This window comes from Filicampus tigris, chromosome 11 (assembly GCF_054856515.1).
Source record: "Filicampus tigris isolate MCC_2025a chromosome 11, RoL_Ftig_1.0, whole genome shotgun sequence".
Taxonomy (NCBI): domain Eukaryota; kingdom Metazoa; phylum Chordata; class Actinopteri; order Syngnathiformes; family Syngnathidae; genus Filicampus; species Filicampus tigris.
Window position 1 is genome coordinate 23,071,902 of NC_141227.1, and position 27,413 is coordinate 23,099,314.

At 44.8% G+C, this 27,413-nt stretch overlaps 4 protein-coding genes across 12 annotated transcripts in view; 2 read left to right on the plus strand and 2 right to left on the minus strand.

Moving 5' to 3' along the window:
* Nucleotides 1–81: 81 nt before the first annotated feature.
* dync2li1 (dynein, cytoplasmic 2, light intermediate chain 1) lies at nucleotides 82–4,918 on the plus strand. Its single transcript, XM_086045702.1, has 13 exons — nucleotides 82–281; nucleotides 386–515; nucleotides 600–634; nucleotides 709–778; nucleotides 937–1,025; nucleotides 1,108–1,306; nucleotides 1,784–1,852; nucleotides 1,941–2,018; nucleotides 2,106–2,185; nucleotides 2,522–2,592; nucleotides 3,496–3,593; nucleotides 3,658–3,750; nucleotides 4,629–4,918. The coding sequence occupies exons 1-13, from the start codon at nucleotides 265–267 to the stop codon at nucleotides 4,689–4,691; spliced, it is 1,092 nt and encodes a 363-aa protein (XP_085901828.1). The 5' UTR covers nucleotides 82–264; the 3' UTR covers nucleotides 4,692–4,918.
* On the minus strand, nucleotides 3,626–20,556 carry abcg5 (ATP-binding cassette, sub-family G (WHITE), member 5). 7 transcript variants are annotated; one of them, XM_086045692.1, is made up of 16 exons: nucleotides 20,104–20,554; nucleotides 19,587–19,735; nucleotides 19,039–19,480; nucleotides 17,738–17,859; nucleotides 16,708–16,844; nucleotides 15,349–15,447; nucleotides 14,347–14,479; nucleotides 13,805–13,944; nucleotides 12,550–12,679; nucleotides 12,270–12,483; nucleotides 11,297–11,502; nucleotides 10,258–10,430; nucleotides 5,790–5,863; nucleotides 5,565–5,676; nucleotides 5,267–5,379; nucleotides 3,626–5,188 (listed from the first exon to the last, which is right to left on the minus strand). In XM_086045692.1, the coding sequence occupies exons 3-16, from the start codon at nucleotides 19,197–19,199 to the stop codon at nucleotides 4,945–4,947; spliced, it is 2,058 nt and encodes a 685-aa protein (XP_085901818.1). In that variant the 5' UTR covers nucleotides 19,200–19,480; nucleotides 19,587–19,735; nucleotides 20,104–20,554; the 3' UTR covers nucleotides 3,626–4,944. The 7 variants fall into 7 exon arrangements, with proteins under 7 accessions (XP_085901818.1, XP_085901817.1, XP_085901821.1 ...); XM_086045691.1 differs by lacking the exon at nucleotides 20,104–20,554 and adding an exon at nucleotides 19,885–20,047; XM_086045695.1 differs by lacking the exon at nucleotides 19,587–19,735 and having other exon boundaries at nucleotides 19,039–19,234; nucleotides 20,104–20,556.
* abcg8 (ATP-binding cassette, sub-family G (WHITE), member 8) lies at nucleotides 19,076–26,427 on the plus strand. Of its 3 annotated transcripts, none has more exons than XM_086045697.1 (13): nucleotides 19,076–19,632; nucleotides 20,435–20,539; nucleotides 20,637–20,784; nucleotides 21,584–21,822; nucleotides 21,970–22,102; nucleotides 22,171–22,440; nucleotides 22,516–22,666; nucleotides 23,314–23,418; nucleotides 23,488–23,687; nucleotides 23,952–24,028; nucleotides 25,074–25,341; nucleotides 25,427–25,554; nucleotides 25,869–26,427. In XM_086045697.1, the coding sequence occupies exons 1-13, from the start codon at nucleotides 19,588–19,590 to the stop codon at nucleotides 26,004–26,006; spliced, it is 2,007 nt and encodes a 668-aa protein (XP_085901823.1). In that variant the 5' UTR covers nucleotides 19,076–19,587; the 3' UTR covers nucleotides 26,007–26,427. The 3 variants fall into 3 exon arrangements, with proteins under 3 accessions (XP_085901823.1, XP_085901825.1, XP_085901826.1); XM_086045699.1 differs by having other exon boundaries at nucleotides 23,317–23,418; XM_086045700.1 differs by lacking the exon at nucleotides 19,076–19,632 and adding an exon at nucleotides 19,651–19,731.
* A 636-nt stretch (nucleotides 26,428–27,063) lies between these two features.
* Nucleotides 27,064–27,413, minus strand: part of lrpprc (leucine-rich pentatricopeptide repeat containing) — a 51,675-nt gene continuing 51,325 nt past the window's right edge. The window contains exon 38 of the mRNA XM_086045689.1: nucleotides 27,064–27,271. Coding sequence (XP_085901815.1) covers nucleotides 27,203–27,271 — 69 coding nt within the window. The 3' untranslated portion in view covers nucleotides 27,064–27,202. The remainder of the gene's footprint in view (nucleotides 27,272–27,413) is intronic.

The window sequence follows — 27,413 nt, forward strand, 5'->3', positions numbered from 1 at the left end:
ACGACTTCATCAGAAACCATGTTGACCGCTTTAAAAGGCAAATGTGCTATATACGTCTACTGTACATTTTCCTTCATAAACTGTCCACTATAGTATTATTTTTTTTGAGGGGGGGGGGTTGTTTTTTGCGGTTAAGCATGCGTATTCTTTTTTTTATGTCAATCGGAAGGTGTAAGAACGTCATCAATGTGCGCCCGTTGCTGGGACAACGGGTATGTGCGCCGTTATGTCGCTCTTTAGCCACGACATGTTAGCTTTCGAAAGATGATGGCAAAAACATGGCAAGGACAAGTATTTTATTTGTTTTAGCTCGTTTTATGGTTCTTTACAATACAACAGATTGGACATAAAGTAACGCGATGTTTGTTTTCGTCACGTTTACCAGCACGGACAAGTTGTGGGACTTGGCCGCCGCCGAGGTCCAGAGTCGGGAGAGTGGCACCGGAGAGAACGCCGGTGCTAGGGGAGAAGCAGTCGGGGAGAGGACCGTCTTTCTCATGGGAAGCAAGGCTGGGGTATGTTTTTTTTCTGTCTTACTTTACATTTATTGGAAGCACTGTTTGGTCTAAATGCGACATGTTTATCTTTCGTTACGACAGGGTAAAACGTCTATTCTGCTCCGATGCCTTGACAGGCGAGTAATCAAAAATACAGTAATTGTGAGCACATTTAATTAGTGAGGCTGCTAAAGCGTTGTGTACACACCAGGGATGAACCAGCTAAGCCCACTTTGGCTCTGGAGTACACATTTGGCAGGAGATCCACAGGACACAACACGGTGAGTAGTTGTTTCATAAAAAAAGAAATGAATACAACGTTAATATGTCCCCTAGTGACTGTCAAATCTGACCTGTCACCTTGAAACCTGACATTTGATTTCTATCCACTATTTCACTGTAACTGTGAAACCAAACCAATGTCACATAATGTGTCCAGCCCAAAGACATCGCCCACCTGTGGGAGCTGGGAGGCGGGACTTCCTTGTCAGATCTGGTGCAGATCCCCATCACTGCTGCCAGCATTCGGTAATTCACGTATACAATGGACAGCTCAAATCTACCTGGATGATGGAGCGTGTGCATTCGTTCATTCGTCTGTGCCATGCAGGTCCCTGTCCGTCATCCTGGTGTTGGATCTGTCTGCTCCGTCCGCTCTGTGGGCCACCATGGAGACGTTGCTGCAGGCGGCGCAGGCCCACGTGGAGCAGGCTGCTTCTCAGACGCGGCAAGTCGACAGGAGCCGAGCCGGAGCCAAACAATCGGCGTCTGCGTCCTTTTGCGCACGCGTCCTACCCAAAGACTTCCCGGTAAGGGCACATGCACACGCCTTACAACATTTTGTCCCGCTGCAGACAAAAAATTAAAAAGGGAAAATAGTTTTTGGAGCCATGCCCTTTTTAATATGAAATCGTAACTTTTTAAATACTTGGCCTTATGTTTATTTTTTTATTTTTTTTACAATATTATATTGTTTTTGTAGACACAAAAAGATCTCCTGCATTGACCTGAACTGGAAGGAATTGTTCAGTCAAACGTAACACGTTTTAACTTTTTTTGTCTGGTGTTGCAGCAATATGAAGTTTGAGGTACAGCATTACTGTACGTAAGAATATAAGTACAATAAAAATGTCAATTAAAACAACATGGACGCTACCAGTCACAAGTTAGGACATACTTTCTCGCGCTATCGATTGAGGAACCGTGTCCAACCTTTAAACGAGTGGTGTGTATGTGCACACTACATGTATCACACACGCACATGATGATGATTGATGATTGAACAGGACCGAGAGCTGATTAGCCCCTTTCCAGTTCCTCTGCTCATCATCGGCAGCAAGTATGATCTTTTCCAGGTAAACCACACATAAAAAAATACTTGTCACCATAAGATGTTATTTGCGAACAAGTCACAGTTAAAAAAAAAAACTTGTAACTTTGCAGGAATTGGTGTCGGACAAGAGGAAAGTAGTTTGCAAAACGTTGCGTTTTATTGCTCACTACCACGCCGCCTCGCTCATTGTAAGAAGACTTCAAGGCCACGACATCACGTTCACACGGCTGTCATGTTTTATTTCGTCTTCTTCTGTGGTTTTTATTGGTTGTCAGTTCAGCAGCATCAAGTCGGAGAGCCTCTTGTCCAAGACCAAAAGCTTCTTCTCCCATCTGGCCTTCAACGCGGACACAGGGTGAACGTGGCACGCAGAACCCTCTCGCGCTAATGGCACCACACCACTCGACTGGGAAGTTAGCTTGGAATTACAAGCCAAGTTTCGGAAAAAATAAAGCAAAAAAAAAAAATACAATTTGAAAGTACACGTTATAGTCCATTTTCAAAATTCAAACTGTAACTGTATCACTGAAGCACTTTTTAAATGTACTGTATTGGTAAAAACACAAATTTCTTATCACTCTACTATTATCGAATTGTAATAATAAATACAGACAACAAAGGAAAAGTTCTATAAAAATATAAACATTATTAGCGTTATTCTTGACTTTATTGTACTGTGCTTCATTTGTAGGAAAACGGTGTCATGTGACTCCAGCAGGCCCCTCATCATCCCAGCAGGCTCAGACTCTTTCAGCCAAATCGGTGAGTTTGAGGGGCCGTTAGGGACTTCATTCAGGAATAGCTCTCACACTTACTACTGAAATGCTCTCATACACACTACTAAAATTTTTGTTGCTCATAAACACAGGTGAAATGCACTCATACACGCTAGTGAAATGCTTTCATACACAAAAGTGAAACAACAAAAATAGATAGATTGAGGATGGATAGATTGAGGATAGTAATGTTACTAATCAACTCAACGAAGCTGATTTCCTTTTTTTTTTGGATTAATTCTAACGAACGTCATCGCCTTATTGAACTCCATGCTTTCGGCACTCCTGCCACCTAGTGGTAGAAACAGCAATAGAAGATTATCTCAATTCGATACAGGATTTATGCGTAAGGCGTTTTTTTGTGGAAAAAAAAAAAGACCATGTATTGTAAGGTGTTTTTTGTGGGGGAAAAAAACGCCATGCATAATTAGGCGTTTTTTGTGAAAAAAGTGACCATGCATTGTAAGGTGTTTTTTGTGGAAAAAAAAAACGGCCATGCATAATTAGGCGTTTTTTGTGAAAAAAATGACCATGTGTTGTAAGGTGTTTTTTGTGAAAAAAAAAAGACCATTATAGTAAGGCGTTTTTTGTGAAAAAAACAACCATGTATAGCGAGGCGTTTTTTGTGAAAATAACGGCCATGTATAGTAAGGCGTTTGAAGGCATGTATGAAAGCATTTCATTTGTGTTTATGAGCAACAAAAATTCCACTAGTGTGTATGAAAGCATTTCAGTAGTAATGATGTCCCTAACGGCCCCTCATAGGTGAGCATGGCGCCCTCTCGTGGCCGATATAAGTCATGTACGCCACATCAAATATTATGCGGTCCTGTGCTCTCCATACGTTTTAGAGCTACATTTGTATATTTTTTACGTGTAAATATGATAGGCTCTCCTCCCACGACGGACATAGACATCACTTCCCTGCACGCCAAGAACCCCAAAGACCTCTGGAAGAAAGTTTACGAGCGCATCTTCCCCCCTGAGGTCAGCTTTCACTCTGCGTAGTAATATTGCAAGTTTCCATCTCATTTTATTTTGATATGTACAGAACACCAGCGAGAAGAAAGAAGTAAAGGACCCAGCCAAGGACCCGCAGTACGGCGAGCCGCAGATTGACGCCATGCGGGCGCAGAAAGACCAGGTAATGACACACATGCGTTCCAAAAAAATGAATCGGTAACAAAGTGAAGAAAACACCCATAAAAAATCTGAAACGTACAAACAATCCTTTTTGTTGAAGATTATGACGGTGAGTCACGAAGGCTGCCGAGATTATTGTTAAATGCTGCGGAGTCGAGGAATGCCTTGACCTAGGCCAGCTGAAAGCAACAATAGCACTGATTTGCCCATCCAATTTCAAATCACTGTCCAATTTCAAACCCAAGTTCGAGACTGTTGGCTTTCGATAAGACGCCAGGGGGCCCAAGTCCACGGGGTGGAATGTAGAAGGGCCGCTGGGACCCAACACTATCACTTACCATAACTTCTGGCTTTTTTTTTTTTTTTTTTTGTTGAAATTGAAGAAATTTGCTGACATCCAAGGCTTTGATTTCCCTGCGATTGGCTGGCAACCAGTTCAGGGTGTCCCGCGCCGACTGCGGTTTGGATAATGGATGGATTTTTGATGACTTTCGGACGTTTTGGACCAAACCAGTATTTGAATCAAAGTAAATCAACTCTTTTTTTTTGTGCATTTTCTGCCCTGTCCATTTCAAGTCATTTTATTTTTGAATAAAGGGGTGTACATTTTAAAAAGTCAGTCGATTCGTTGTTCAATTGACAAAATAATCGAAAGTTAAATCAATACGAATCAAATATTTGACTCATTTTGGGCATCACGGTATGCGAGTGTGTAGAAAGTCCGCTTCCCACTCGAGAGGTTCAGCGTTCGCATCTCGGCATGTGGAGTCATTTGGTATGAATGCTTTGTTTGTCGCCACAAGCGACTGAGCGGCGACCTGCTCAGGGTGTACCCTACTTTTCCGAGTTTGAGGTTAAAAACGTCTCTTCTGTCTGCAGGAGTTGGAAGAGTACAAGAAGAACGCAGCAAAGTCGTGGAAAGGCCTGCAACTGGACACATAGCAGCAGCAGCAGCAGCAGCAGCACTCCAAAGACTGACTTGCAGCGTTAGCTCAATGGCAAGCCATCTAGCATCTTTGCCCGAATGGACGACACGTCGTTAGGGCAACAGGCAATTATTTACTCAAAATTGGGACATGAGCAGTACATGAATGACTGACTTTGACTTTGAAATTTGTTGGCCCACTGTGGACGATTAAACAGCTGATCATAAAAGAAATTCAACGGTACGCCCGGCTTACGTTGTTTCTCACGCTTATGGATACGGCCCGTGAAAAATAATCAAGACGTGAGCATTTTTGCGAGCGAGCGCCGTCAGTGCAGCACCAGTCTGTCTCGGATCTTGAAGGTGACGATGCCCAGCAGCAGGAGGGCGGGCGGGAAGGAGTAGAGCAGCACAAAGTCCAGCGTGTAGCGCGACTCGGCGCCCGGGTAGCCCTGCTCCACGATTTGCTCGCCCTGCGTGATCAGGCAGCGTCCCGGCACCGCGCCCGTGTGGTCTGCGGACGAGACGAGCGGGCGGTGGGCGGGCGTCTGGACGCTCCCGCCGGGGGCTCGAATGGCGAACGGGACCTTACTGCAGGTGAAGCGGAGGCCGTGGAACTCGGTGACGATGAGCAGCTCGCAGCTGTACTTCTGGAACGTCAGGTAGCCGAGCCACTGGAACAGCGTCGGCATCTGCGCCGTGCTCCTGTTCACGGCGACACGCACAAAAAAGGTTTCTTGGCCAAAGGTGCAAAACATTCCAATGTTGCATGGCAGCGATCCGAAGGTGCCGTGCCAGTGGGCCCCCCCGGTGGCGCAGAATGGCATGACACACACGCAGACAAAACGTGAAGCCTAAAAAGCCCAAGCAAACGAGTTGAATGTCTCAACCGTAGGAATCCGGAGCCCACGAGGATCCCGGCGATGTTGAGCAGGGCCACTCCAGTGTTGACCATGTTGGGGTCCTGGACCAGCCCCAGCAGGACCACCGTCAGCAGCTCGCCTGGAAGACGCGCGACAATGGCGGCAGCGTTGAGACGCGCGCTACGGGAGGGGCGGGGCGGGGCGAGGCGAGGCGAGGCGAGGCGAGGCGAGGCGAGGCGAGGCGAGGGGCACCTGTGACGTGAGGGACCATCACGACCGCCGCGAAGCAGGCGAAGCGCCACATCTGTGCGTGCATCCCCACTGTCCTGGAAGGAAAAGCAGTTGCGGGGTATCAAACTAGGGTTAGGGTTTCAAACTGGGGTTACGGTTTCCAACTAGGGTTTCAAACTAGCGTTAGGGTTTAAACGAGGGTTTCAAACTAGGGTTTCAAACTAGGGTTAGGGTTTCAAAGTAGGGTTAGGGTTTAAAACTAGGGTTTAAAATAGGGTTAGGGTTTCCGAGTAGGGTTTCAAACTAGGGTTAGGGTTTCAAACTAGGGTTAGGGTTTCAAAGTAGGGTTTCAAACTAGGGTTAGGGTTTCAAAGTAGGGTTTCAAACTAGGGTTAGGGTTTCCAATTAGGGTTTCAAACTAGGGTTAGGGGTTCCAATTAGGGTTTCAAACTAGGGTTAGGGTTTCCAAGTAGAGTTTCAAACTAGGGTTTCAAACTAGGGTTAGGGTTTCGAACTAGGGTCAGGGTTTCAAACTAAGGTTTGAAACTAGGGTTAGGGTTTCAAAGTAGGGTTTGAAACTAGGGTTAGGGTTTCCAATTAGGGTTTCAAACTAGGGTTAGGGTTTCCAAGTAGGGTTTCAAACTAGGGTTAGGGTTTCAAACTAGGGTTAGGGTTTCAAAGTAGGGTTTGAAACTAGGGTTAGGGTTTCAAAGTAGGGTTTGAAACTAGGGTTAGGGTTTCAAACTAGGGTTTCAAACTAGGGTTAGGGTTTCCAATTAGGGTTTCAAACTAGGGTTAGTGTTTCAAACTAGGCTTTCCATTTAGGGTTTCAAACTAGGGTTAGGGTTTCAAACTAGGGTTAGGGTTTCAAACTAGGGTTAGCGTTTCAAACTAGGGTTTCCATTTAGGGTTTCAAACTAGGGTTAGGGTTTCAAACTAGGTTAGGGTTTCTAAGTAGGGTTTCAAACTAGGGTTAGGGTTTCAAACTAGGGTTTCAAACTAGGGTTAGGGTTTCAAACTAGGGTTAGGGTTTCCAATTAGGGTTTCAAACTAGGGTTAGGGTTTCGAACTAAGGTTTCAAACTAGGGTTAGGGTTTCAAAGTAGGGTTTCAAACTAGGGTTAGGGTTTCAAACTAGGGTTTCAAACTAGCGTTAGGGTTTCCAATTAGGGTTTCAAACTAGGGTTAGTGTTTCAAACTAGGGTTTCCATTTAGGGTTTCAAACTAGGGTTAGGGTTTCAAACTAGGGTTTCAAACTAGGGTTAGCGTTTCAAACTAGGGTTTCCATTTAGGGTTTCAAACTAGGGTTAGGGTTTCAAACTAGGGTTAGGGTTTCTAAGTAGGGTTTCAAACTAGGGTTAGGGTTTCAAACTAGGGTTTCAAACTAGGGTTAGGGTTTCAAACTAGGGTTTCAAACTAGGGTTAGCGTTTCAAACTAGGGTTTCCATTTAGGGTTTCAAACTAGGGTTAGGGTTTCAAACTAGGGTTTCAAACTAGGGTTAGGGTTTCTAAGTAGGGTTTCAAACTGGGGTTAGGGTTTCAAACTAGGGTTTCAAACTAGGGTTAGGGTTTCAAACTAGGGTTAGGGTTTCCAATTAGGGTTTCAAACTAGGGTTAGGGTTTCAAACTAAGGTTTCAAACTAGGGTTAGGGTTTCAAAGTAGGGTTTCAAACTAGGGTTAGGGTTTCCAATTAGGGTTTCAAACTAGGGTTAGGGTTTCCAATTAGGGTTTCAAACTAGGGTTAGGGTTTCCAATTAGGGTTTCAAACTAGGGTTAGGGTTTCAAACTAGGGTTTCAAACTAGGGTTAGGGTTTCTAAGTAGGGTTTCAAACTAGGGTTAGGGTTTCAAACTAGGGTTAGGGTTTCCAAGTAGGGTTTGAAACTAGGGTTAGGGTTTCAAAGTAGGGTTTCAAACTAGGGTTAGGGTTTCAAAGTAGGGTTTCAAACTAGGGTTAGGGTTTCCAAGTAGGGTTTCAAACTATGGTTAGGGTTTCCAAGTAGGGTTTCAAACTAGGGTTAGGGTTTCAAACTAGGGTTAGGGTTTCAAACTAGGGTTAGGGTTTCCAATTAGGGTTTCAAACTAGGGTTAGGGTTTCCAATTAGGGTTTCAAACTAAGGTTTGAAACTAGGGTTAGGGTTTCAAAGTAGGGTTTCAAACTAGGGTTAGGGTTTCAAACTAGGGTTTCAAACTAGGGTTAGGGTTTCAAACTAGGGTTTCAAACTAGGGTTAGCGTTTCAAACTAGGGTTTCCATTTAGGGTTTCAAACTAGGGTTAGGGTTTCAAACTAGGGTTTCAAACTAGGGTTAGGGTTTCTAAGTAGGGTTTCAAACTGGGGTTAGGGTTTCAAACTAGGGTTTCAAACTAGGGTTAGGGTTTCAAACTAGGGTTAGGGTTTCAAACTAAGGTTTCAAACTAGGGTTAGGGTTTCAAAGTAGGGTTTCAAACTAGGGTTAGGGTTTCCAATTAGGGTTTCAAACTAGGGTTAGGGTTTCCAATTAGGGTTTCAAACTAGGGTTAGGGTTTCCAATTAGGGTTTCAAACTAGGGTTAGGGTTTCAAACTAGGGTTTCAAACTAGGGTTAGGGTTTCAAACTAGGGTTTGAAACTAGGGTGAGGGTTTCAAAGTAGGGTTTCAAACTAGGGTCAGGGTTTCAAAGTAGGGTTTCAAACTAGGGTTAGGGTTTCAAAGTTGGGTTTCAAACTAGGGTTAGGGTTTCCAATTAGGGTTTCAAACTAGGGTTAGGGTTTCCAATTAGGGTTTCAAACTAGGGTTAGGGTTTCCAATTAGGGTTTCAAACTAGGGTTAGGGTTTCAAACTAGGGTTAGGGTTTCAAAGTAGGGTTTCAAACTAGGGTTAGGGTTTCAAAGTAGGGTTTCAAACTAGGGTTAGGGTTTCCAATTAGGGTTTCAAACTAGGGTTAGGTTTTCCAATTAGGGTTTCAAACTAGGGTTAGGGTTTCAAACTAGGGTTTGAAACTAGGGTGAGGGTTTCAAAGTAGGGTTTCAAACTAGGGTCAGGGTTTCAAAGTAGGGTTTCAAACTAGGGTTAGGGTTTCAAAGTTGGGTTTCAAACTAGGGTTAGGGTTTCCAATTAGGGTTTCAAACTAGGGTTAGGGTTTCAAACTAGGGTTAGGGTTTCAAAGTAGGGTTTCAAACTAGGGTTAGGGTTTCAAAGTAGGGTTTCAAACTAGGGTTAGGGTTTCCAATTAGGGTTTCAAACTAGGGTTAGGGTTTCAAACTAGGGTTTGAAACTAGGGTGAGGGTTTCAAAGTAGGGTTTCAAACTAGGGTCAGGGTTTCAAAGTAGGGTTTCAAACTAGGGTTAGGGTTTCAAAGTTGGGTTTCAAACTAGGGTTAGGGTTTCCAATTAGGGTTTCAAACTAGGGTTAGGGTTTCAAACTAGGGTTTGAAACTAGGGTGAGGGTTTCAAAGTAGGGTTTCAAACTAGGGTCAGGGTTTCAAAGTAGGGTTTCAAACTAGGGTTAGGGTTTCAAAGTTGGGTTTCAAACTAGGGTTAGGGTTTCCAATTAGGGTTTCAAACTAGGGTTAGGGTTTCCAATTAGGGTTTCAAACTAGGGTTTCAAACTAGGGTTAGGGTTTCAAACTAGGGTTAGGGTTTCAAACTAGGGTTAGGGTTTCCAATTAGGGTTTCAAACTAGGGTTAGGGTTTCCAATTAGGGTTTCAAACTAGGGTTAGGGTTTCCAATTAGGGTTTCAAACTAGGGTTAGGGTTTCAAACTAGGGTTAGGGTTTCAAAGTAGGGTTTCAAACTAGGGTTAGGGTTTCAAAGTAGGGTTTGAAACTAGGGTTAGGGTTTCCAATTAGGGTTTCAAACTAGGGTTAGGTTTTCCAATTAGGGTTTCAAACTAGGGTTAGGGTTTCAAAGTAGGGTTTCAAACTAGGGTTAGGGTTTCAAAGTAGGGTTTCAAACTAGGGTTAGGGTTTCAAAGTAGGGTTTCAAACTAGGGTTAGGGTTTCCAATTAGGGTTTGAAACTAGGGTTAGGGTTTCAAAGTAGGGTTTCAAACTAGGGTTTGGGTTTCCAATTAGGGTTTGAAACTAGGGTTAGGGTTTCAAACTAGGGTTTCCATTTAGGGTTTCAAACTAGGGTTAGGGTTTCAAACTAGGGTTTCAAACTAGGGTTAGGGTTTCCAATTAGGGTTTCAAACTAGGGTTAGGGTTTCAAACTAAGGTTTCAAACTAGGGTTAGGGTTTCAAACTAGGGTTTCAAATTAGGGTTAGAGTTTCAAACTAGGGTTTAGGGTTACAAGCTAGGGTTTCAAACTAGGGTTAGGGTTCCAAGTAGGGTTTCAAACTAGGGTTAGCGATTCAAAGTCGGGTTTCAAACTAGAGTTAGGGTTTCAAACTAGGGTTTCAAACTAGGGTTAAGGTTTCAAGTTAGGGTTTTAAAGCAGGGTTGGGGTTTTAAGGTAGGGTTTTTATGCTTTTTCTGCCTTCCTATTTGACCTTCCATCCTCCTTGAGGACGCACCTTGAAGTTTGGCCAGCGTGTTTGGAGTGCGTACCAGTAGAGGAAGGAGGCGAAGAGCAGCACGCTGAGGACGCTGAAGGGCAGGATGTGGAAAACGTAGGCCAGGAACATCTGCCACTTGCTGTACAAGCCGTCTTGACTCTCCTGGTCGCCGATGGCTCGCAGCGCCGGAACTGCAAACAGCCGCCACATCCCTCGGCTTATTTGACGCCTGACGCCGCTCGTTATCCTGTCACCTCATGTTCGGGTGCTTTAAGAAGCGCCTTTTATTGATTGTCACACAGCAGCTCGTTGCCGACACACTTCAGCGTGCCTCCGGCTCGGCCATCATCAATCAATACTGTATTGCTGTCATTATTTTGTCCTTTTCGTTTGATTTTCATTTTTACTTTATTGCCATTTAAAAAATAAATAAATAAAAATCCCGGTGTGGCATTTCAGCCATTTTTGTAGGTTCATCATCAAGCAATCATTTGCATTGAAGAACAGTACCATTTGCATTATTTTTTCCAATCGCTCGTCAACATTTCAGGTTACGTCAGTTCACACATAAAAAGCCAACCTTGCGCCGATAACGGCGCCGAAACACAAGTGTCGGTTTGTGGGCCTGTCGCTTTGAACTGAACTTTGCCTAGCAACAGGTGACCGCAAGCATGACGAGGAACATAGTTTGTCAATACTCTCACAAGATCTACCCCGTCAAGATCTGTAGCTAGCAAAGTTTTTATTTATTTATTATTTTTGTATTGAATGCAGAGCAGTTTATTTGAACACTTTTTCCATCATCTTATAAGGCTGTTTTTGAATTACAAAATGAAGCAGGTTCCAATTTTGGACTCGAGTAAGTCCCACTAAATGTTGTGCTGTGTGGTTTTTTTTTTTAATATTGAATACAGAGCAGTGATTCAAATTAGAAATAGAGTGTATAAATGGATTTTCTGTCCTCTTTGTGGGAGTCATTCTCATCTGCCTTTCGTTTCCCGCCACTTGTCTATCCAGGGGCAGCAACGACTGATCGCGGTTGAGACTCGTTACTCACAGAGGGCGACAGCGTTGAGCATTCCGGTGTAGGGCGAGGCGCCGACGCACTGGTAGATGATGCCGATGCGGTCCTGCACGGCGCCTTTTGCCACGTCGTCGTCCAAACGCATCACGAAGAAGGCCACGAAGAGGCCGTAGATCAGGTTCTGAGACAGACGCATCAGGACGCCCATTCGGTCTCTCGACAAGTTACGCATGGTCCGCCTAAGGAAAATGACGTGGACAAATTGCATATATATATATATATATATATATAAATTAATACTGCATCTTTTATATATATATTTTTTTGTAGTATATACATAGATAGTTTGACTGATTTCCATCTGCATAATTCTTATGTTTGCACTTAAAAAAATAAATACAAAATGTCGTAAATTATGAATACATTTCCTCTGTAATATTTGAAATATAATAATGTAATATACAGTAATAATGACGTCTTTCAAGATACCAAAGGACACTTACTTTAAATACATATTGAATATATAGCGAATTTTATTTCATATTTACTTTTATTTCCAATAAAAAATAGCCAATTTAATGAACATTTTCTTTTTTATATGACAATATAAATAGGTGCTTTTTTTTTTTAAAAAAAAGCATCTTATAATGCATATTTTATTTTCATATGTTATTTACTTTCAATTTTTAAAAATGTTAATGTCGAGAACACGCTCAATTCTTTTTATATGATCGCATATAAATATGAATGATGCCATCATAAACAATTACAGTTGTTTCTACATTTCCTCCATGTCCATCAAAACGTAATTCAAATGTGCATTTCATGATCTTATTTGAATTTCATTCGTGTTCTTACGATGACGGCATGCCGTTCTCTTTTTTTTTTTTCTGGTCGACATGCCCCCATTTTCATAGATTGGCTGACGTGAACAAATACCAAAAGGCAAAGCGCTGTTTTGCAAACGACGCGAGTGATGTATTTTTTTTTTTGTTTTTCGCGCCACCTGAGGAGCACGGCCAGCTTGGCGGCGGCGGCGGGCGACTCTTTGCTCTTGAAGGGGACGGCGGCCTTGCGGCGGGCGCTCAGGCTCTGCTGCGTCCTGGCCAGCATGCGGCGGAAGACGTCCGACTCGCGGTAGGAGCGGCTGACGTCGTGCATGCGGCTGAAGGTGGCCGCCTCGCGCTCGCTGCTGCGCGTGTCCACCGACGTCAAGTCCACTGTTTTGGCAAAGCCGCGGCGGCGTGAGCCGGCGTTCGCTTCCCGCGCGCGCGCCGGACGAGTACCGTAGATGTCGAAGGGGTTGCAGTATTCGGGGCACTCGTAGCCGCGGCGGCTGAAGAAGTCCACCATCTCGTCGGGTTGGCCGCAGAAAACTAACTCGCCGCGGCTCATCAACGCAATCCTGCTGAACACCTGCAAACACAATCGAGAAAGTGACCTCCTCCAAGGCCAAACAACAGTTACGTGCCTAGCTCCAGCGCAGGATTTTTTTTTTGTACTTAGCTACCGTCATGCCATGGCCGGCAGGCCCCGCCCACCTCTTCGAGGTCAACGCACCAATCCAAGCTGGGACCAATATTTGGCACGGCAACGTTTGTTGACGGGGGAGGATACAGCGGACCCGGAAATGGACCGGCCGTTCGGGAAATTCCCCATGGCCACCGGGCCCCTCTATCCAACACACACGCTACTATATGTACATTATTTTCGATGCATTTTATGTGACCCATTTAAAGAGGGAAGTCAATCCAAACATATTTTTTCAAGAATATGTTCTAAGCAGGCCAACTCGTTGAAACAAAGCAGTCTGATTAATTTTGCGTTTGTGGAATATAAATTAATATTTGTTTTGAGCCATATTCGGGGGCGGCCATTTTGTCTTCTGTCGACTGAAAATGACATCACAACTGCTCACGGCGACCAATCGCGGCTGACCCGTTCTCTGAATCTGAGCCGCGATTGGTCGTCGTGAGCCGTCGTGATGTCATTTTCAGTCGGCGGGAGTGACAAAATGGCCCCGCCCCCCAGAGATGGCTAAAAACGGGTGCATTTTGCTACTCATCTCATTTTCATATTGATCATATTGCTTTGTTTCAACTAGTGGGCCTGCATAGAACATATTCTTTGAAAAAAATAAAAAATAAAAAAGTTTGGGTTGACTTCCCCGTTAAATGGGTCACATAAACGACATAAAACGCATCGGAAATAACGGGCATAGTAGCGTGTGTGTTGGATACGGGGTTTGGGTTGACTTCCACGTTAATGCAGAGCAACAGTTTATAAATTCAACTTGTACATCCTAGTACAACCAGTTTTGACTCAGTTTTGACCAGTTCAGGGCATGCAGGGGCAGTGCCCCACCAAGTGAAGCGCATGCCTCTTCCCTCCTTGCCCCTCAAGATGTGTTTTATGTTTAATGCAGAGCAGCGATTCATCAGCATTCCATCGTCACCTTTCCATCCAGGGGCTACGTGGGAATGGAACTTGCGACCCGCTATTGAAAATCTTCCCCATTGGAATGCCTTGCTGTGTTTTTACCGTGAAGAGTTCGGAGCGCGGCTGGTGGATGGTGACCATGACGATGCGGTTCCTGCGGGCCAGCTCGGCCAGCAGCACAACGATCCGATTGGCCGTCATGCTGTCCAGGCCCGTGGTGGGCTCGTCCAATAGGATGACGCCTGCCGATGATGACAACACGCCCGCTTGAAACTTGAAAAGCTGACTGGCCGCCGACGGGCGCCCGCTTTAATCGTGATGTCGTCGGTCAAATGAGGGCAATTAAAAGATTGCCTCTCAAAGCGCAATTAAACCGAGATGAATTCATTTTCTGCTTGATTGCAGAGGAAGCCAACGGGAACTCCTCACGCTCGGCGCGTGTGCGCGTGCGCGCGCGCGCGCGCGCGGTCATTCGAATCGTCAATGATGAGGGCGGGGGGCCTTTGGTCCTCAGAGGAGTTGCGCAAGCGCGGCGCTTCCTTCTCATCGCGCTCCGATCGCAGCGAGCGTTACTTTCGCCTTGGTCTCGCTTCCCGGTGTTCTCGGCGAGTCATTTTTGTGCCCGCCCCTCGGTGCGGACTTACGGGGGTCCTGAAGGAGCTGGCTGGCAATGGAGACCCTCCTCCTCTCGCCTCCGGAGATTCCCGGGAAAACGCGGCCGCCGATCACGCTGCGGGCCACGTGGCTCAGACTCAGCTCGGCCATCACCGCCGTCACCTTGAAACACGCGCCGCACACAAACAACGGACCGTATTCATATCAGGGGCGGAGCCAATGGGTGGGCCTGAGTGTGCACAAATTATTGCGACATTATTTTGGAATTTGTGTTTTGTTGTATTGAATGTTTAAGAATGGCATCATTGTGGTTGTTTAAGGAAGAGCCGAACTTCATATTATTCACTTTTATTTTATTTTGAATATACGATGCGTCAGGAAAAGAAGACTGTGCTCGGTGGGCCCGCCCAGATTTTTCCAGGCCCACCCATTAGCCACGTTCTGGCTCCGCCCCTCATTCGTATACGCTCATTGCGCATAGTAATGTACATAATTACTTGGAATTGTATCGCTGAATGAATATTGTAATAAGATGATTGAATAATGAAGTCTTTGTTGAGATTTATATAGCACTTTTAAGTGACTTAAGAATGAAATCAAGGATGTTTCTATCTAATAACAGGCAAACTATTATTACATTTGAAACATAATTCTTTAAACATAATTATGTTATTTTCATTGTGAAAATAGATGATACATTTGAAAAATTGCGCAACGTAAATGTTACACAATTCTATTGATGAATACATTACTATGCTTTCATTCGATTATACAAAATCATTATTGATTTTATACTGAATGATTATAGTGTGTTTTCATTTTCAGTGCCCCGTGAGGATAAGCTGTTCAGATAATGGAAGGATGCTTTTCGTCACTATTCATCTTCCTTTTTAAAATTCAATTTAGGAATCGACATGGCATTTTGATTTTTGGAACGAAGGGATTATCAGGAGCTGTTTGATGAGCATTTTGTCGTTGGAAGACAAAAGACATCTCTCTCTCTGGGAGAAGGTGGCCGCTTTTGGTCCCACCTTGTTTTGGATGGCTTCGGCCGAGTGCTTCCTGAGCGCCAGCTGGGCCGTGTAGGTCAAAGTCTCCTCCACAGTCAGATAACTTAACAGGTTGTCGCTCTGGCAGGAGAAACAAAACAAATAGAAAATGACATAATTCATTTCATTTCTTGTCATTTTCAAATGTTATCTAAAAATTAAAAAAAAAAACAGTTTGCTTTTCATTATTGAGTGTAATCATATTTTTTCAACTAATTAATCGCGAAATTTTCCATAATTGATCGCGATTAATCGTGTTTTTCCACGACCATTTTTTTCCGAGGCTTGGAATCGATATTCAATTGAATAAAATCGTGGCATTAACGTGGAAAAAAAAGTTTAAAGTATATTTTGATTGAAAGACTGTTCTAAAAGCTTTCTTTGATCCCTGAATAGAATTATTTTCCCATAAAACACAACAGTTGCACGATGCGCCAAAGACGTACAACTAATACGGTATTTGAATTTGGCTTTGCAAAGTGCTCAAATTATTTTGGATTTCTCCAATGAGCCATGGAGCCACTTTTTCAACTAAAGCGACATCAAAGTCCGTCTTTGTGACAGTAACGCTCCTCTAAGTTTGGCTGCAAAGTGAGCAGAGCTCAGCTGCCACAGGGGGTCAATAAAACAGAGTTGACTGAGTTCGTTTTTTAAAAATTTTTTTAGTGCGTTGTAAAATTGAAATTCATCTCCATAGTTAACGCTTTAACTTTGACAGCAATAATCTATGTACATATACATGTTATCCAAAAACACGATTATTCAATTGAATTTTCGGTAGGATATCCAAATGCCAAAATCGGCCCTGGTGAAAACTTGCAGAAACTTGCCAACGAGCGCTGAAGACCGTGTCGATGCACACTTGGCAATTACATACACGCGCAGGCACTGCGTGAACCGAACCTCCAGCCTGCCTCAATTAACACGCCGGCCAATCGCATTCCTCGGCAGAGTCTCTCATGTGAATGACTTTCATATCAGGTGCTCATATCGCCTCCTCATCTGCAGCTTAGCAGCCAAAGTTAATGACAAGACTTAGACTGGACGGACAAGTGTGTGTGTGTGTGTGCGCGTGGGGGTGTGCGGGGGTGTGTGGGGGTGTTATCAGCCAGCGGCTAGATAATTTGAAAGGGGCCGTTTTAAGCCGCTGTTTTTCATTCCGGCTTTGGATACACTTGAGCACCTCTCACTGATGGATTAGGAGCATGAGGAGGCCATGGAGGAGCAAAAAAAAAAAAAAAAAAAAGTTGACTGAAGTACTGACAAACCTTTGACAAGACTTTCTTCCTGGAGTTTGCAAAGCCAAATAGCAAGCGAGTGTCGCGTCGTCGCGTATGTCACCTGCAGCACGTATGAGAAGCAGTCCCGGTACTCCTCTCTGGCCAGTTTCCTGCCGTTGACGAAGACTTCGCCCGACAGGCTTCCAGAGTTGCCGATCCTTCCCGAGATGGCGTCCAACAACGTGGTCTTTCCAGAACCTGTACAACATGCAAACGCACAAGTCAAAATAGGATACTCTTTGACTTGAGGGGCAAGTGTCAAAGTGCCCCACCAGTGCCGACAGATGGCACTCCATTGTGGGGGGAGAAAAAAAAAATCTTTGGAATTAATGATGTGTGTTTAACATTGCCTTGAAGGGAATCCAGCGCCAAAACATGACGGTTTTCCATTTCATTTCACATTCGGGGCAAGTGTTGCAATGCCCCGCGAAATCCACTAGATGGCACCATCAATTCAGTTTCTATATGACTTATCCAGCATTTTTTTCAGGTGCTCTGACTTCTTCCAAAAACATGCACTAGGTCCACTGAATGTGAATTTTCATCTTTGGGCCCTTCGATTGGCAAGCTTAGCAGGAAATTTTGAAGGTTTAATTAATCGTTTGATACTTACATTTTCAATTCAAAGAGTTTTTAAAATTGTGATTATCCTGTGCCCCCCTCTCTCCCAAAAAACAAACACATTTGTCTATTTTCTATCTAATTTAGTTTAAAGGCAAGTGTTGCAGTGGCTTACCAGCGCCTGTAGATGGCGTTTGACTAATAAAAAGAATACATTTGGAATGAATGTGATGTGTTTCGTTTCGCGTTAGAGGCAATTGTTGAAGTGCCCCACCGATTCCAACATATGGCACTTGTGTGAAAGGTCTTTTGTATTCATCTAAAGAAAACTGCCTGATAATATGTATGGTATAAAAATCATATAGTAAGTAGTGTAGGATATAGTAGTCGTTTGGGCTTTGTGGTTTTTTTGTCCTTAGGTTGTCACGTGGGGCAGCAGAGCACTCTTCCGATTTTTTTCATACTGCTTTTGGGGCTGCACAAATTCTGCCTAGCAACAAGTTGCATCAGGGTCCGAGCTGGCAGCCCACCTGAGTTGCCCAGGATGCCCATAATCTGCCCGCTGTCCACGTGGAAGGAGACGTTGTTGAGGATCTGCCGAGTCTGTCGCTTCCTGTAGGAGGGCAAGTCCCACCAGGGGCCGATGCGCTCGCTGCAAGGAAACAAAAATCGGCCTTAGATCAAATCCTCCGTCAAGGCTGAACAACAAAATGGTTGCAACTTAAGACTTGGAGAAGTGTACTTAAAACTAGACCCCTCTGACATGGATTTTTTTTTTTTTTTTTTTTGAGACCGATGCCAACTTCGATTTGGTGAAACAATCGATGTCCGATTAATCTACAAATTATTTAAAAAATATATAATGACTAAAACAACTTTTTTTTCAGTATCAAAAATATGGATTACAGGCAGGACATGACTGTTTTACAAGACTTTGTTCTTTAGTATTTGTTTAATTTTACAACAGAGAAGAATTTTCAAGTACAAGAACCTGCAAAAATAAAAAAAACATGAGCTGAACGTATTTTGGTGCCCAGCACAAGTCTAGCGCAAAGCACGGTCTAACAGTGCGCATGGGGTGCTGTTTTCTTTGTTTTGGTATTTTCGTTAACGTGCGCAATTGGAAACCGGCGTTTGCGCTATTGTGGGTGTGAACACAGCCGACTTGATTCCCGGTCAATGGAGGCAGCTCCTCTCATTCGAAAATCAAGGTGTGCTCATTTTTACACCCAAGCGCATGTGCTCTGTCTACAAAAATAGTGCCCGTTGAGTCAAGTACTCTCAACAAAAATATTTTTGCATGATGCCCTTTGTTAAATCACAATTTTTCAACTTCATTACTTTCTTTGCCGTGGAGTGACGACTTCAAAATAAAAATCACAGACGCCTTTCTCACGTCAGAACATCATCATTGACATGTGACAGCGTTGTATTTGAAATGTACAGTGCAGAGAAAGAGTTCAACTGAAACCTGGAGCCAATTTGAACACTAATACTACACACTAAGCATAAATGTAAAACCTATCATATACTGTACATACTTACAGATATTACATCTGAATTGGCATATTACTTCCTGCCCATACGGTCTGAACACAATTTACTATTCCATATCGGAGATTAATTGGTAAACTCCAGATGATGAGTAGCATTTATCCTAATCGGCCAGCCAATTGAAGTTAAGAGTTAGACAAGCAAAACAAGGGTTACAACAAGGTTAGGAATAGAATAGAGACCTCGACGCGGTGTCAAGCGCAACTTGGGTCAGCACCAGGATTTAGACACCTGGAACCGGTCTTAGAACTGGACTGCGGTTCCATGTTGCACTCACCTGACTGTGTAGGTGATTTTGCTGGCGCTGAGGCAGCAACGAGGCTCGGCCGTTTCATCTCCGCCGTCCTTCTCGGCCTCCGACACAAACTCGAAGGAGTCTTTGGCCTCGCCGACCTGGCCGAAACTCTCCAGCTTCACCGAGTCCTGCTGTCGGCTCATCTTCAAGTCGTGTCCACGCGAGCCCCAGCAGCTCCCTGCACACGCACAGGACAGGACAGGACAGGACAGGACAGGGCAGAGCCATAAACACGCTACTGGGGCATGCGGGCCTTATCTCAGGGAACTTTGATCCAGGCTCGTATAAAGCGGACAGGGAGGCGAGCGGCGCGTCCTGGAAGGCGGAGCGGAGAAGCTGAGGTGAAGTGGGGTTAGAGGACATCATTTTGGAGGAGACTTTCCCTGGACGGGACACGGTGACACGGGGACGCAGGGCGAAAATCCTGAAGAGCGGGAAAAAAAAGAACGTCAAGAAGAAGAGGGGCGGAGGAGAGGAGGGGGGCGCAGGGGGGGGGGCGGGCGTTGACCATCGGACCGGACAAACTTCACCATGGACACAAATAGTAGCTTCGCTCACGCCAACGGATCGTCGCAGGTCAGTCGCTGACGCTAGCTGGACTTCCTGGTTTCGTGTTTGTTTTAAAAGGGCTCAACTGCTGCATGGATTGGACTCAGTCATGATAGTTTGCGCTAGGTAACTAGAAACACATGCAAAACAAATCATATCATATTTTTCTTCTGAAACCTTAAAAAAAAAATCTCCTCCTCTTTTTCTTCATTTGGGGATTTATAATTTCTCCTAATTTCTTAGCACATTTTGCGCAAATAATAAAATCAAAATCCACACCTGTTGTGTATTGCAAGTCATATGTAACTCAGTGCACGTGTACCTATTGTACTGTCCCATTGCGTAATGCAGCGACGGCTTTTTGGCATCATGCCAAAATTATAGAAACAATAATACGACAGTACACAACTGTGCCACACGCACCATCCGAAGCACTTCAAAATTAATATTCAGCTCATAAAAGGAAAAGAATACAAATAAAAAGCGCATCCTACTCACCGTAGCTGTTTTGCTCAGACCCGCCAATTAATGGACAGAAAATCCTGACGTCATTAAGGATGAGATGACAAATTTGAAATGTGATCGGTTAAAGAACCAACCCCGTTGCAAATAAAGTTGACGTGAAATCAACCAGCACAACTGATTGTGAAGGCCCCGGGCAGATTACATGAACATAGCAAGGCATTGAAGCTGAAATCTGATTGGACAAAGAAAACAAATCTCGTAATGGCAGCAGTCTGCGACAAAATGAATGGAGGGAATACATGAAAACAATTTCATGGAAGTAATATTCAAATGGAGATGGTAAATGAAACGAATTGCTTTGCAGGTGCACACGGACACTCAGTTGTTCTCGTCAGAGGAGGACAGCAGCCTCTACTTCACGTACGGCGGCGCCTGCAACCAGCTGGAAGTCAACAACCTGCACTATGAGGTGACACATTCAACATGGCCGTCACACAAACGCATGCATGCTGCACCCGCCCGTGCCTGTGCCAACAAGCAAAGGTGCGCGTGTGCGACGGCACTAGGTGGACACGGCGGCGCAGATTCCCTGGTACGAGAGGCTGTCGGAGTTCAAGCTGCCGTGGGAGGTGAAAGGCGACAAGCAGACGGCCATCAACAAGCTGAGCCTGCGCGTCCGCAGCGGGCAGATGCTGGCCGTCATTGGAAGCTCGGGTAAATATGCCCGAAACACATGAACACAAGACTTGACAAACATTCAAAACAGTGAAAAGTAAAGTAACAAAAAAAAAATAAATGGAGGTTTCTACAAATATTGCAAGAAAGAAAACAATTTCAAAATGTTTCATTATTTAATCAAAGGTACTGGATGGGGGGGGGGGGGGGTCTTTAACCTGGATTTAAAGGCAATTACACTCAAGGCTGACTTCACAGCTTCACCATCTTTGCTTTTAACTCTGGGTTCCACTCATTGACCTAAGTCTGCAAATTTCAGAGCACTACTGGGTTTCATTAAAGCAGCATTTCGCTGGCGTTGCCCAACAAAACATAAAAAACCTTCATCAGTCACATTTTGGTGAAGTTCACATATTTAAAAAAAAAAAAAAACTATACTCTTGGTCAGCCCACACGCGTGCAGGGTGTAATTTTTTTTTTACACATTATTGACCAATCCAAAGTGTTGAAAATGGCTTGCTGTCTTTCACAATGCAATGCTAAAACTTGCAATTTTGAGGGTCTCCTGAAAAGTGACTGTTTTGGAAGTACAAGGTTTTGGCCCGACACTAGCGATTTCTTTCATGTATTCAGGACCCAAACCATTCAGTGTTCGAATTTTCTAATTTATCCTATAGCTGACTGGGAGCCATTTCCTATGTTCTGATCTCTTTTGTTCTGCCGCATTCGGACTGAGCTGCAGCGCTTTGACGCTCCTTTGGGGTCAAACCTGTACACGAGCGCTACCATTCCCACTACTAATGACGGTAATGCTAAATGTGCGGTTGCGCCGGCGCAGGCTGCGGCAAAACGTCGCTGCTGGACATCATCACGTGCCGCGACGAGGGCGGCGGCGTGACATCGGGCCAGATTCTGATCAACGGTCGCCCCAACGCGGCTCATCTGGTCAAGAAGAGCATCGCGCATGTGCGCCAGGACGACCGGCTTCTTCCTCACCTCACCGTGCGAGAGACCCTGGCCTTCGTGGCCAAACTCAGGCTGCCCGAGCACTTCACGCAGGCCCAGCGGGACCAGAGGGTAACTCCCGGTCCAGCGCGTGTCTTTGATTGTGTGAAGCACCTCGAGTTGCCTCGTGGATGAAAGAGACGGGAAACCATTCTCACATTGTCGCTCAATCCCGCACCGACTCCAGGAACGTTGATGTTGGAAATGTTCCCCTCTCAGGTGGACGACGTCATCGCTGAGCTGCGACTGAGACAGTGTGCCCACACCCGGGTGGGAAATGACTACGTAAGGGGGGTTTCCGGAGGGGAGCGGAGGCGGGTCAGCATTGCAGTCCAACTCCTCTGGAACCCGGGTAAGAGAAGCCTCTGGTCCCGCTTCAGCTATTAGACCCGTCCACAAACCAACCATTGAAGGTTCCAGGTATTTTGATTCTGGACGAGCCGACGTCAGGTCTGGACAGCTTCACGGCCCACAATCTGGTCATCACATTGTCCCGCCTGGCCAGGGGGAACCGTCTGGTTCTGCTGTCGGTCCACCAGCCTCGCTCGGACATCTTCCAGCTCTTCGACCTGGTGGTCTTGCTGTCGTCGGGCTCGGCCGTGTACTGTGGCGCCGCCCGGGACATGGTACCGTACTTCACGGCGCTGGGCCACCCGTGCCCGCGGTACTGCAACCCGTCCGACTTCTACGGTAGGACCTTTGGGGGTTCTCAGCCGTGGGACCGCGTAGAACATCTCTGACGAGCTGCTTGTGTTTGCGCGCTAGTGGACCTGATCAGCATAGACCGTCGTAGTCCGGAGCAAGAGGCCCAGTCTCTGGAGCGGGTCCGGCTGTTGGCCGAGCGGTTTTCGGAAAAGGTCCAGGACACCGACGACCACATGTGGAAGAGTGGCGCGGCCCTGATGCACTCTGAGAGGTTGCTTCGTACTTAGCATGTTAGCATTTGATCAACCTCCATTTAAAAATAGTACCTGACTACAGGGCAAGATGAAACATTGTTATCTAAGAGTCTCAGCATGTTGTACCCTGGTTATCTTGTCATATGTCGGCATAACAAACGTTCACATTTGATATTACCTGCTGACAGGGCAAAAGCAAAGAACCGAAAAGATCTGTCTTAATGCTTTGCATACTGAAGTTGCTAGTTTTCTGTTTGTTAGCATACCACCTGGTTGCGTGCTAGCATCTGACCAACTCTCACTAGGAAGAGAACACAGCAACAGGGCAAGAAGTCAAATCCGGATGGATCTTGCTATGGAGTTATGTTAGCATTTCATTAACTCTTTAGAAATAGTATCATGAACAAGAAAAATCAAATTTATCTGCCTTTCGTATCTTTGTATTCGTATATCAGCATGCTAACTGTTAGCACATTTGAAATGGTACCCAACTGCAGGGCAAAAGACACATAGACCTACCTTCATGATTTTGTTGCTATCTAGCGATACATTAGCATATCAATAATCACTAGTTCTTAAAAATCTGGGATACCAGCTGCTAACATGGCAGATGTCAACATTTCACGAACCAATAAAAGACAGCTTTTGCTTCCCCCGTTGGCAGCAGCTCCCCGCAGCCCGACAAGGCGGAAGAGGACAACGTTGCGGTCGTCTCCAAGGAGAGAGACCGACTACCGGGTCGCCTCCAGCAGTTTGCCATCCTCATCAGGTGAGAGCACGAAAAACGCGGCAAGCAAAAGTTAGGTCTCGTGGCGCCAACCATGTCCTCCTTCGCCAGGCGCCACATGTACAACGACTACCGAGACCTGGTCACCCTGCTGGTCCATGGCCTGGAGGCCCTGCTCATGTCCCTGCTGGTGGGCTTCCTGTACTACGGCGCCGGGGAGCAGCCTCTGTCCGTTCAGGACACCGTGGCCCTGCTCTACATGATCGGAGCGCTCACGCCCTTCGCTGTGGTGCTGGACGTCATAGCAAAATGTGAGAGTCCTTTCGTATCAAAAAGGCCCGATCAACTTGACAGTTCAAGGTCATTCAATGTCCTCTGGCGAGTCATATAAGTTATCAAAGATGATGGACTTGATTAAGTGTACAGATAACGCTTTGAGCAGCCAGCATGTCTTGAGACCAAAGTCCACGATCAACTCTCTGGATGCTTTATTAGGAACACCAGGGAAGAATATTTTAGTCTTAGATGGGTGGCGCTACCGCATGTTCCAAACTCTTTGCAAATGTTGTTTGCAGGTCACACAGAGAGAGCCATGCTCTACCACGAGCTGGAAGATGGCATGTACTCGGTCACCCCCTACTTCTTTGCTAAGGTATAGCACACAAAATCACCACAAGGGGGCAGCTTTGCTCTACGTTGGGCCCAAAGTGTAACTGCCTACAAGCGCCAACTAAAACATGTTTTCGCTGGAGCTTGCATGCAATCACCGCCTTTATGTAATGTTTGAAACATTGCATAATACGAACCTCAGGGATTCAATGACCTGATGACGAGTAGTCGGCTACTAGTTAATGAGAATTGATCAAATGCTAAAATGCTAACAAATGGACAGTTAGCATATTGTTGTCTTAGTTGCACAATTGTCTAAGTCAAATTTTATTGTGATTGAAAAAAAAATAATAATTTGCAAACAAGAAGTTTCCAGTTGTTTTGAGTCAACTTTTGCAAATTAGCATGAGCTGGATCACTTGACAAAGACAAAAAAAGCTTTTAGCAAGGATGTTGGTATTTTTAAATTGATTAAAATGACTTAGACAGTTACGCAATTAGGCTAACGATACAGAAGTGCTAAGGCAGATAAATCAAGAATTGACCTCTTGCCGCGTACTTGGGTACCACTTTGAATGAGAGTGAATAAAATGCTAACATGCTGTAATTAGAGTGGAGCCCCGCATTCTTGCGGTTTGAACCCACAGATTTGTAAACACGCGGATTTCCTTTCAAACTATGTTCAACATTTTATTTTTTGTTATTCCCCCTGCTTCTCATGGAAATGTATATCAAATGTTTGATTGATTGTTTGCTCTTGTCCCGTGTTGGGGTGCTATTTCAAATGAGTTGATCAAATGCTAACATGCTAGCAATTGTTATGCTAACATTGATCGACCTGAGTGCAGAAAATGCTAAAACAGATTGACAGTGGGTCCCGATATACTCGCGGTTCATCACCCGCAGACTTTTTTCCAATATTTTTCCAAAGATTTGGGGATAAAATGCTAACATATAGCAAGATAGCAACTTGGGTGGAGAAAGCTAAGGCGGAGCCATGAGGATTTTGCATTTGGCCCTACTACAGTGTTTCTAATGACACGGGATCAAATGCTATGGTTTGTTCTGCCGTCCAAATGTGTCCGCAGGTGCTGGGGGAGTTACCCGAGCACTGCGTGTTCACCCTGGTGTACGCCCTGCCCATCTACTGGCTGGCGGGCCTGAACGAGGCCGCAGACAGCTTCCTGCTCAACTTCCTGCTGGTTTGGCTGTTGGTGTACTGCAGCCGCGCCATGGCGCTCTTTGTGGCCGCCGCGCTGCCCACCCTGCAGACATCCGCCTTCATGGGCAACTCGCTCTTCACCGTCTTCTACCTGACCGGGGGCTTCGTCATCAGCCTGGAGAACATGTGGTTGGGTGAGCCGACGCGCCGGGACGGGATTGTTGGAGCGGGTTGGATGGATGACGTTTGGGAAAAAAAATTGGTTCCTACGTCTTGCAGTGGCGTCGTGGCTCTCTCACGCCTCCTTCATGCGTTGGGGCTTCCAGGGGCTTCTGCTGGTGCAGTTCAGGGGAAACAAATACCCCGTCACCATCGGCAACTTCACCCTGGAGGTGGACGGAATATATGTAAGTGCGGCATATTTGCAAACATACAAAGAAATAACATGCACTTTTCAGCAGTTTGTCGAATGAATTGTTAGAACAAAGTGAACCCACTCAAGCAGAAGCTGCTGCCACCCCGTAAGGCCCCGCCTCTCAAAGGCACACACGGACTCGACATGCCGACAGTATTTTCTTTACATTTAATGCTTGCATTTCTTAGTGTGTTAGAATAATGCGTTTGAAAAGCGTGTTTTAATCATTTATGCGTGTTACAAGGATGTGGTGGGGCAAAACTATTTTCAGTGTCAGTGAAGTGTGCGTGTGTGATGTGCGGTCAGGTGGTGGAGTTGATGAACATGAACCAGTATCCTCTGTACTCTTGCTACCTGGTGCTGCTGGCCGTGTGCTTGGTCTTTATGGCGCTCTACTACATCTGTCTCAAATTCATCAAGCAGAAGTCCAGTCAGGACTGGTGAACGTCATCGTCATCGTCATCATCATCATCATCATCGCAGCTCGCAAGGTTTTAGACGGAGCAAAGTTCGACACGTTTGACGCCACACAACCCATCTATGGAAAATAATCACGAATTTTGCTTTTAATAAAAGGCAACATATTATGGTGGAAAACTGTAAATTGAAGTGATTACCTTTTTTTGCCATAGTGGAATCACGTTGCAGTACCGCAGTCTGCCGCTGGATGGCAGCAGAGCACCGCTGTAATTAGAAGTAAAGGGAGGCACGTTCGATCTTTACGTTTCATTTTTGTGTGTAAGGTTAATAAGGCTTAATAATGCATGTACTGTATGCATGTGAATCAGTATAAAATCACTGAAGGATAAGGCCTTGAAGATGATCCGTCAAAATTAAAAATATTTTAGCCTACTTGTACATTGAATGTTGTATACGTGTTTTTTTTAAATTTTTATTTACATGTAAATATAGGCTACTGTACGCTTAGTTTACGTCCAAATAGTAAAACATTCGATCAAATCACAACTGTTAAGTGTGTTTCTGTTGGCCAACTTCTCTTAACAATGGAATTTATTATGGTTCTAAGTAGAATAACACTGGCTACAAATGGTTCCTTTTTTAAAAATTTTTTTTTTATTATTATAAATGCAAGTAAACTTTTTGCATGATTGTTTTGGACTGATTCAGAGTATGCCCTTGTTTTTTCTCTAGCATGTCAGGATTGCATAATAAGTATAGAAATTATAATAGCTGGAATTTTTTTCTCCCTGCAATGTCGGGTATAAATTACAAGGCGAGGTAATTATTTTTTAAATTTTATACACGGGTCTCATTTGCTAGTTAGCTGGCTAGATCTGGGACCTCAGATCATAAATTTCACACCATTGAATGTGCAAATACAGTATACAACAAAAGTGCCCCGAATTTGCAATTTGGCAGGCTGTTTAGCTTCATACAAGATTAAAAGTGTTTGAGTTATTAAACATTGATAGAAATGAGTATCTATTGTAATGTTTGTGTATTTGCTGCACGTTTCCTTGTCTACACAGCACTGAACACATGGATTCCTAACATTTATTGGCATAAATACTTCTGTACAGTCATCACAGTCATATTGATAGCAGAGGAACATGTATATAAAAAAAAAAAAAAAAAAATCAAAATTGAGGGATGACAACAAAGGGGGCGGGGTCAGGTCTTTATTCGTTGACGGGTTGAGCTTTGACTGTCCTCTCTTTCAGTTTGTTGGCGTAGAACCTGAACGATTCCTGCAGAAGAAGAAAGAGATTGGCATTAAACCCAAAATGGCGCTCAGGTGCTGTGGGGTTGGATGGGTGATGGGGAAGGGAGGGGGGGGCTTGTGAAAGAGTGCATCCTCCTGGGTGTGTTTAAATAGCTTGCACTCTCCAA

Bases quoted from the DNA above. Each gene is read 5' to 3' on its own strand.
- abcg8 (XM_086045697.1), top strand. From the start codon at position 19,588: ATGGACACAAATAGTAGCTTCGCTCACGCCAACGGATCGTCGCAG. The intron at 22,667-23,313 runs GTTGCTTCGTAC...CCCCGTTGGCAG, and splicing joins GCCCTGATGCACTCTGAGAG to CAGCTCCCCGCAGCCCGACA. The intron at 23,419-23,487 runs GTGAGAGCACGA...CTCCTTCGCCAG, and splicing joins CAGTTTGCCATCCTCATCAG to GCGCCACATGTACAACGACT.
- abcg5 (XM_086045695.1), bottom strand. From the start codon at position 19,199: ATGAGCCGACAGCAGGACTCGGTGAAGCTGGAGAGTTTCGGCCAGGTC. The intron at 14,480-15,348 runs GTGGGACCAAAA...GCGTGTTTCAAG, and splicing joins CCGAAGCCATCCAAAACAAG to GTGACGGCGGTGATGGCCGA. The intron at 12,484-12,549 runs GTACTCGTCCGG...TTGCCAAAACAG, and splicing joins CAACCCCTTCGACATCTACG to TGGACTTGACGTCGGTGGAC.
- dync2li1 (XM_086045702.1), top strand. The intron at 3,594-3,657 runs GTCAGCTTTCAC...TGATATGTACAG, and splicing joins AGCGCATCTTCCCCCCTGAG to AACACCAGCGAGAAGAAAGA. The intron at 3,751-4,628 runs GTAATGACACAC...TTCTGTCTGCAG, and splicing joins TGCGGGCGCAGAAAGACCAG to GAGTTGGAAGAGTACAAGAA.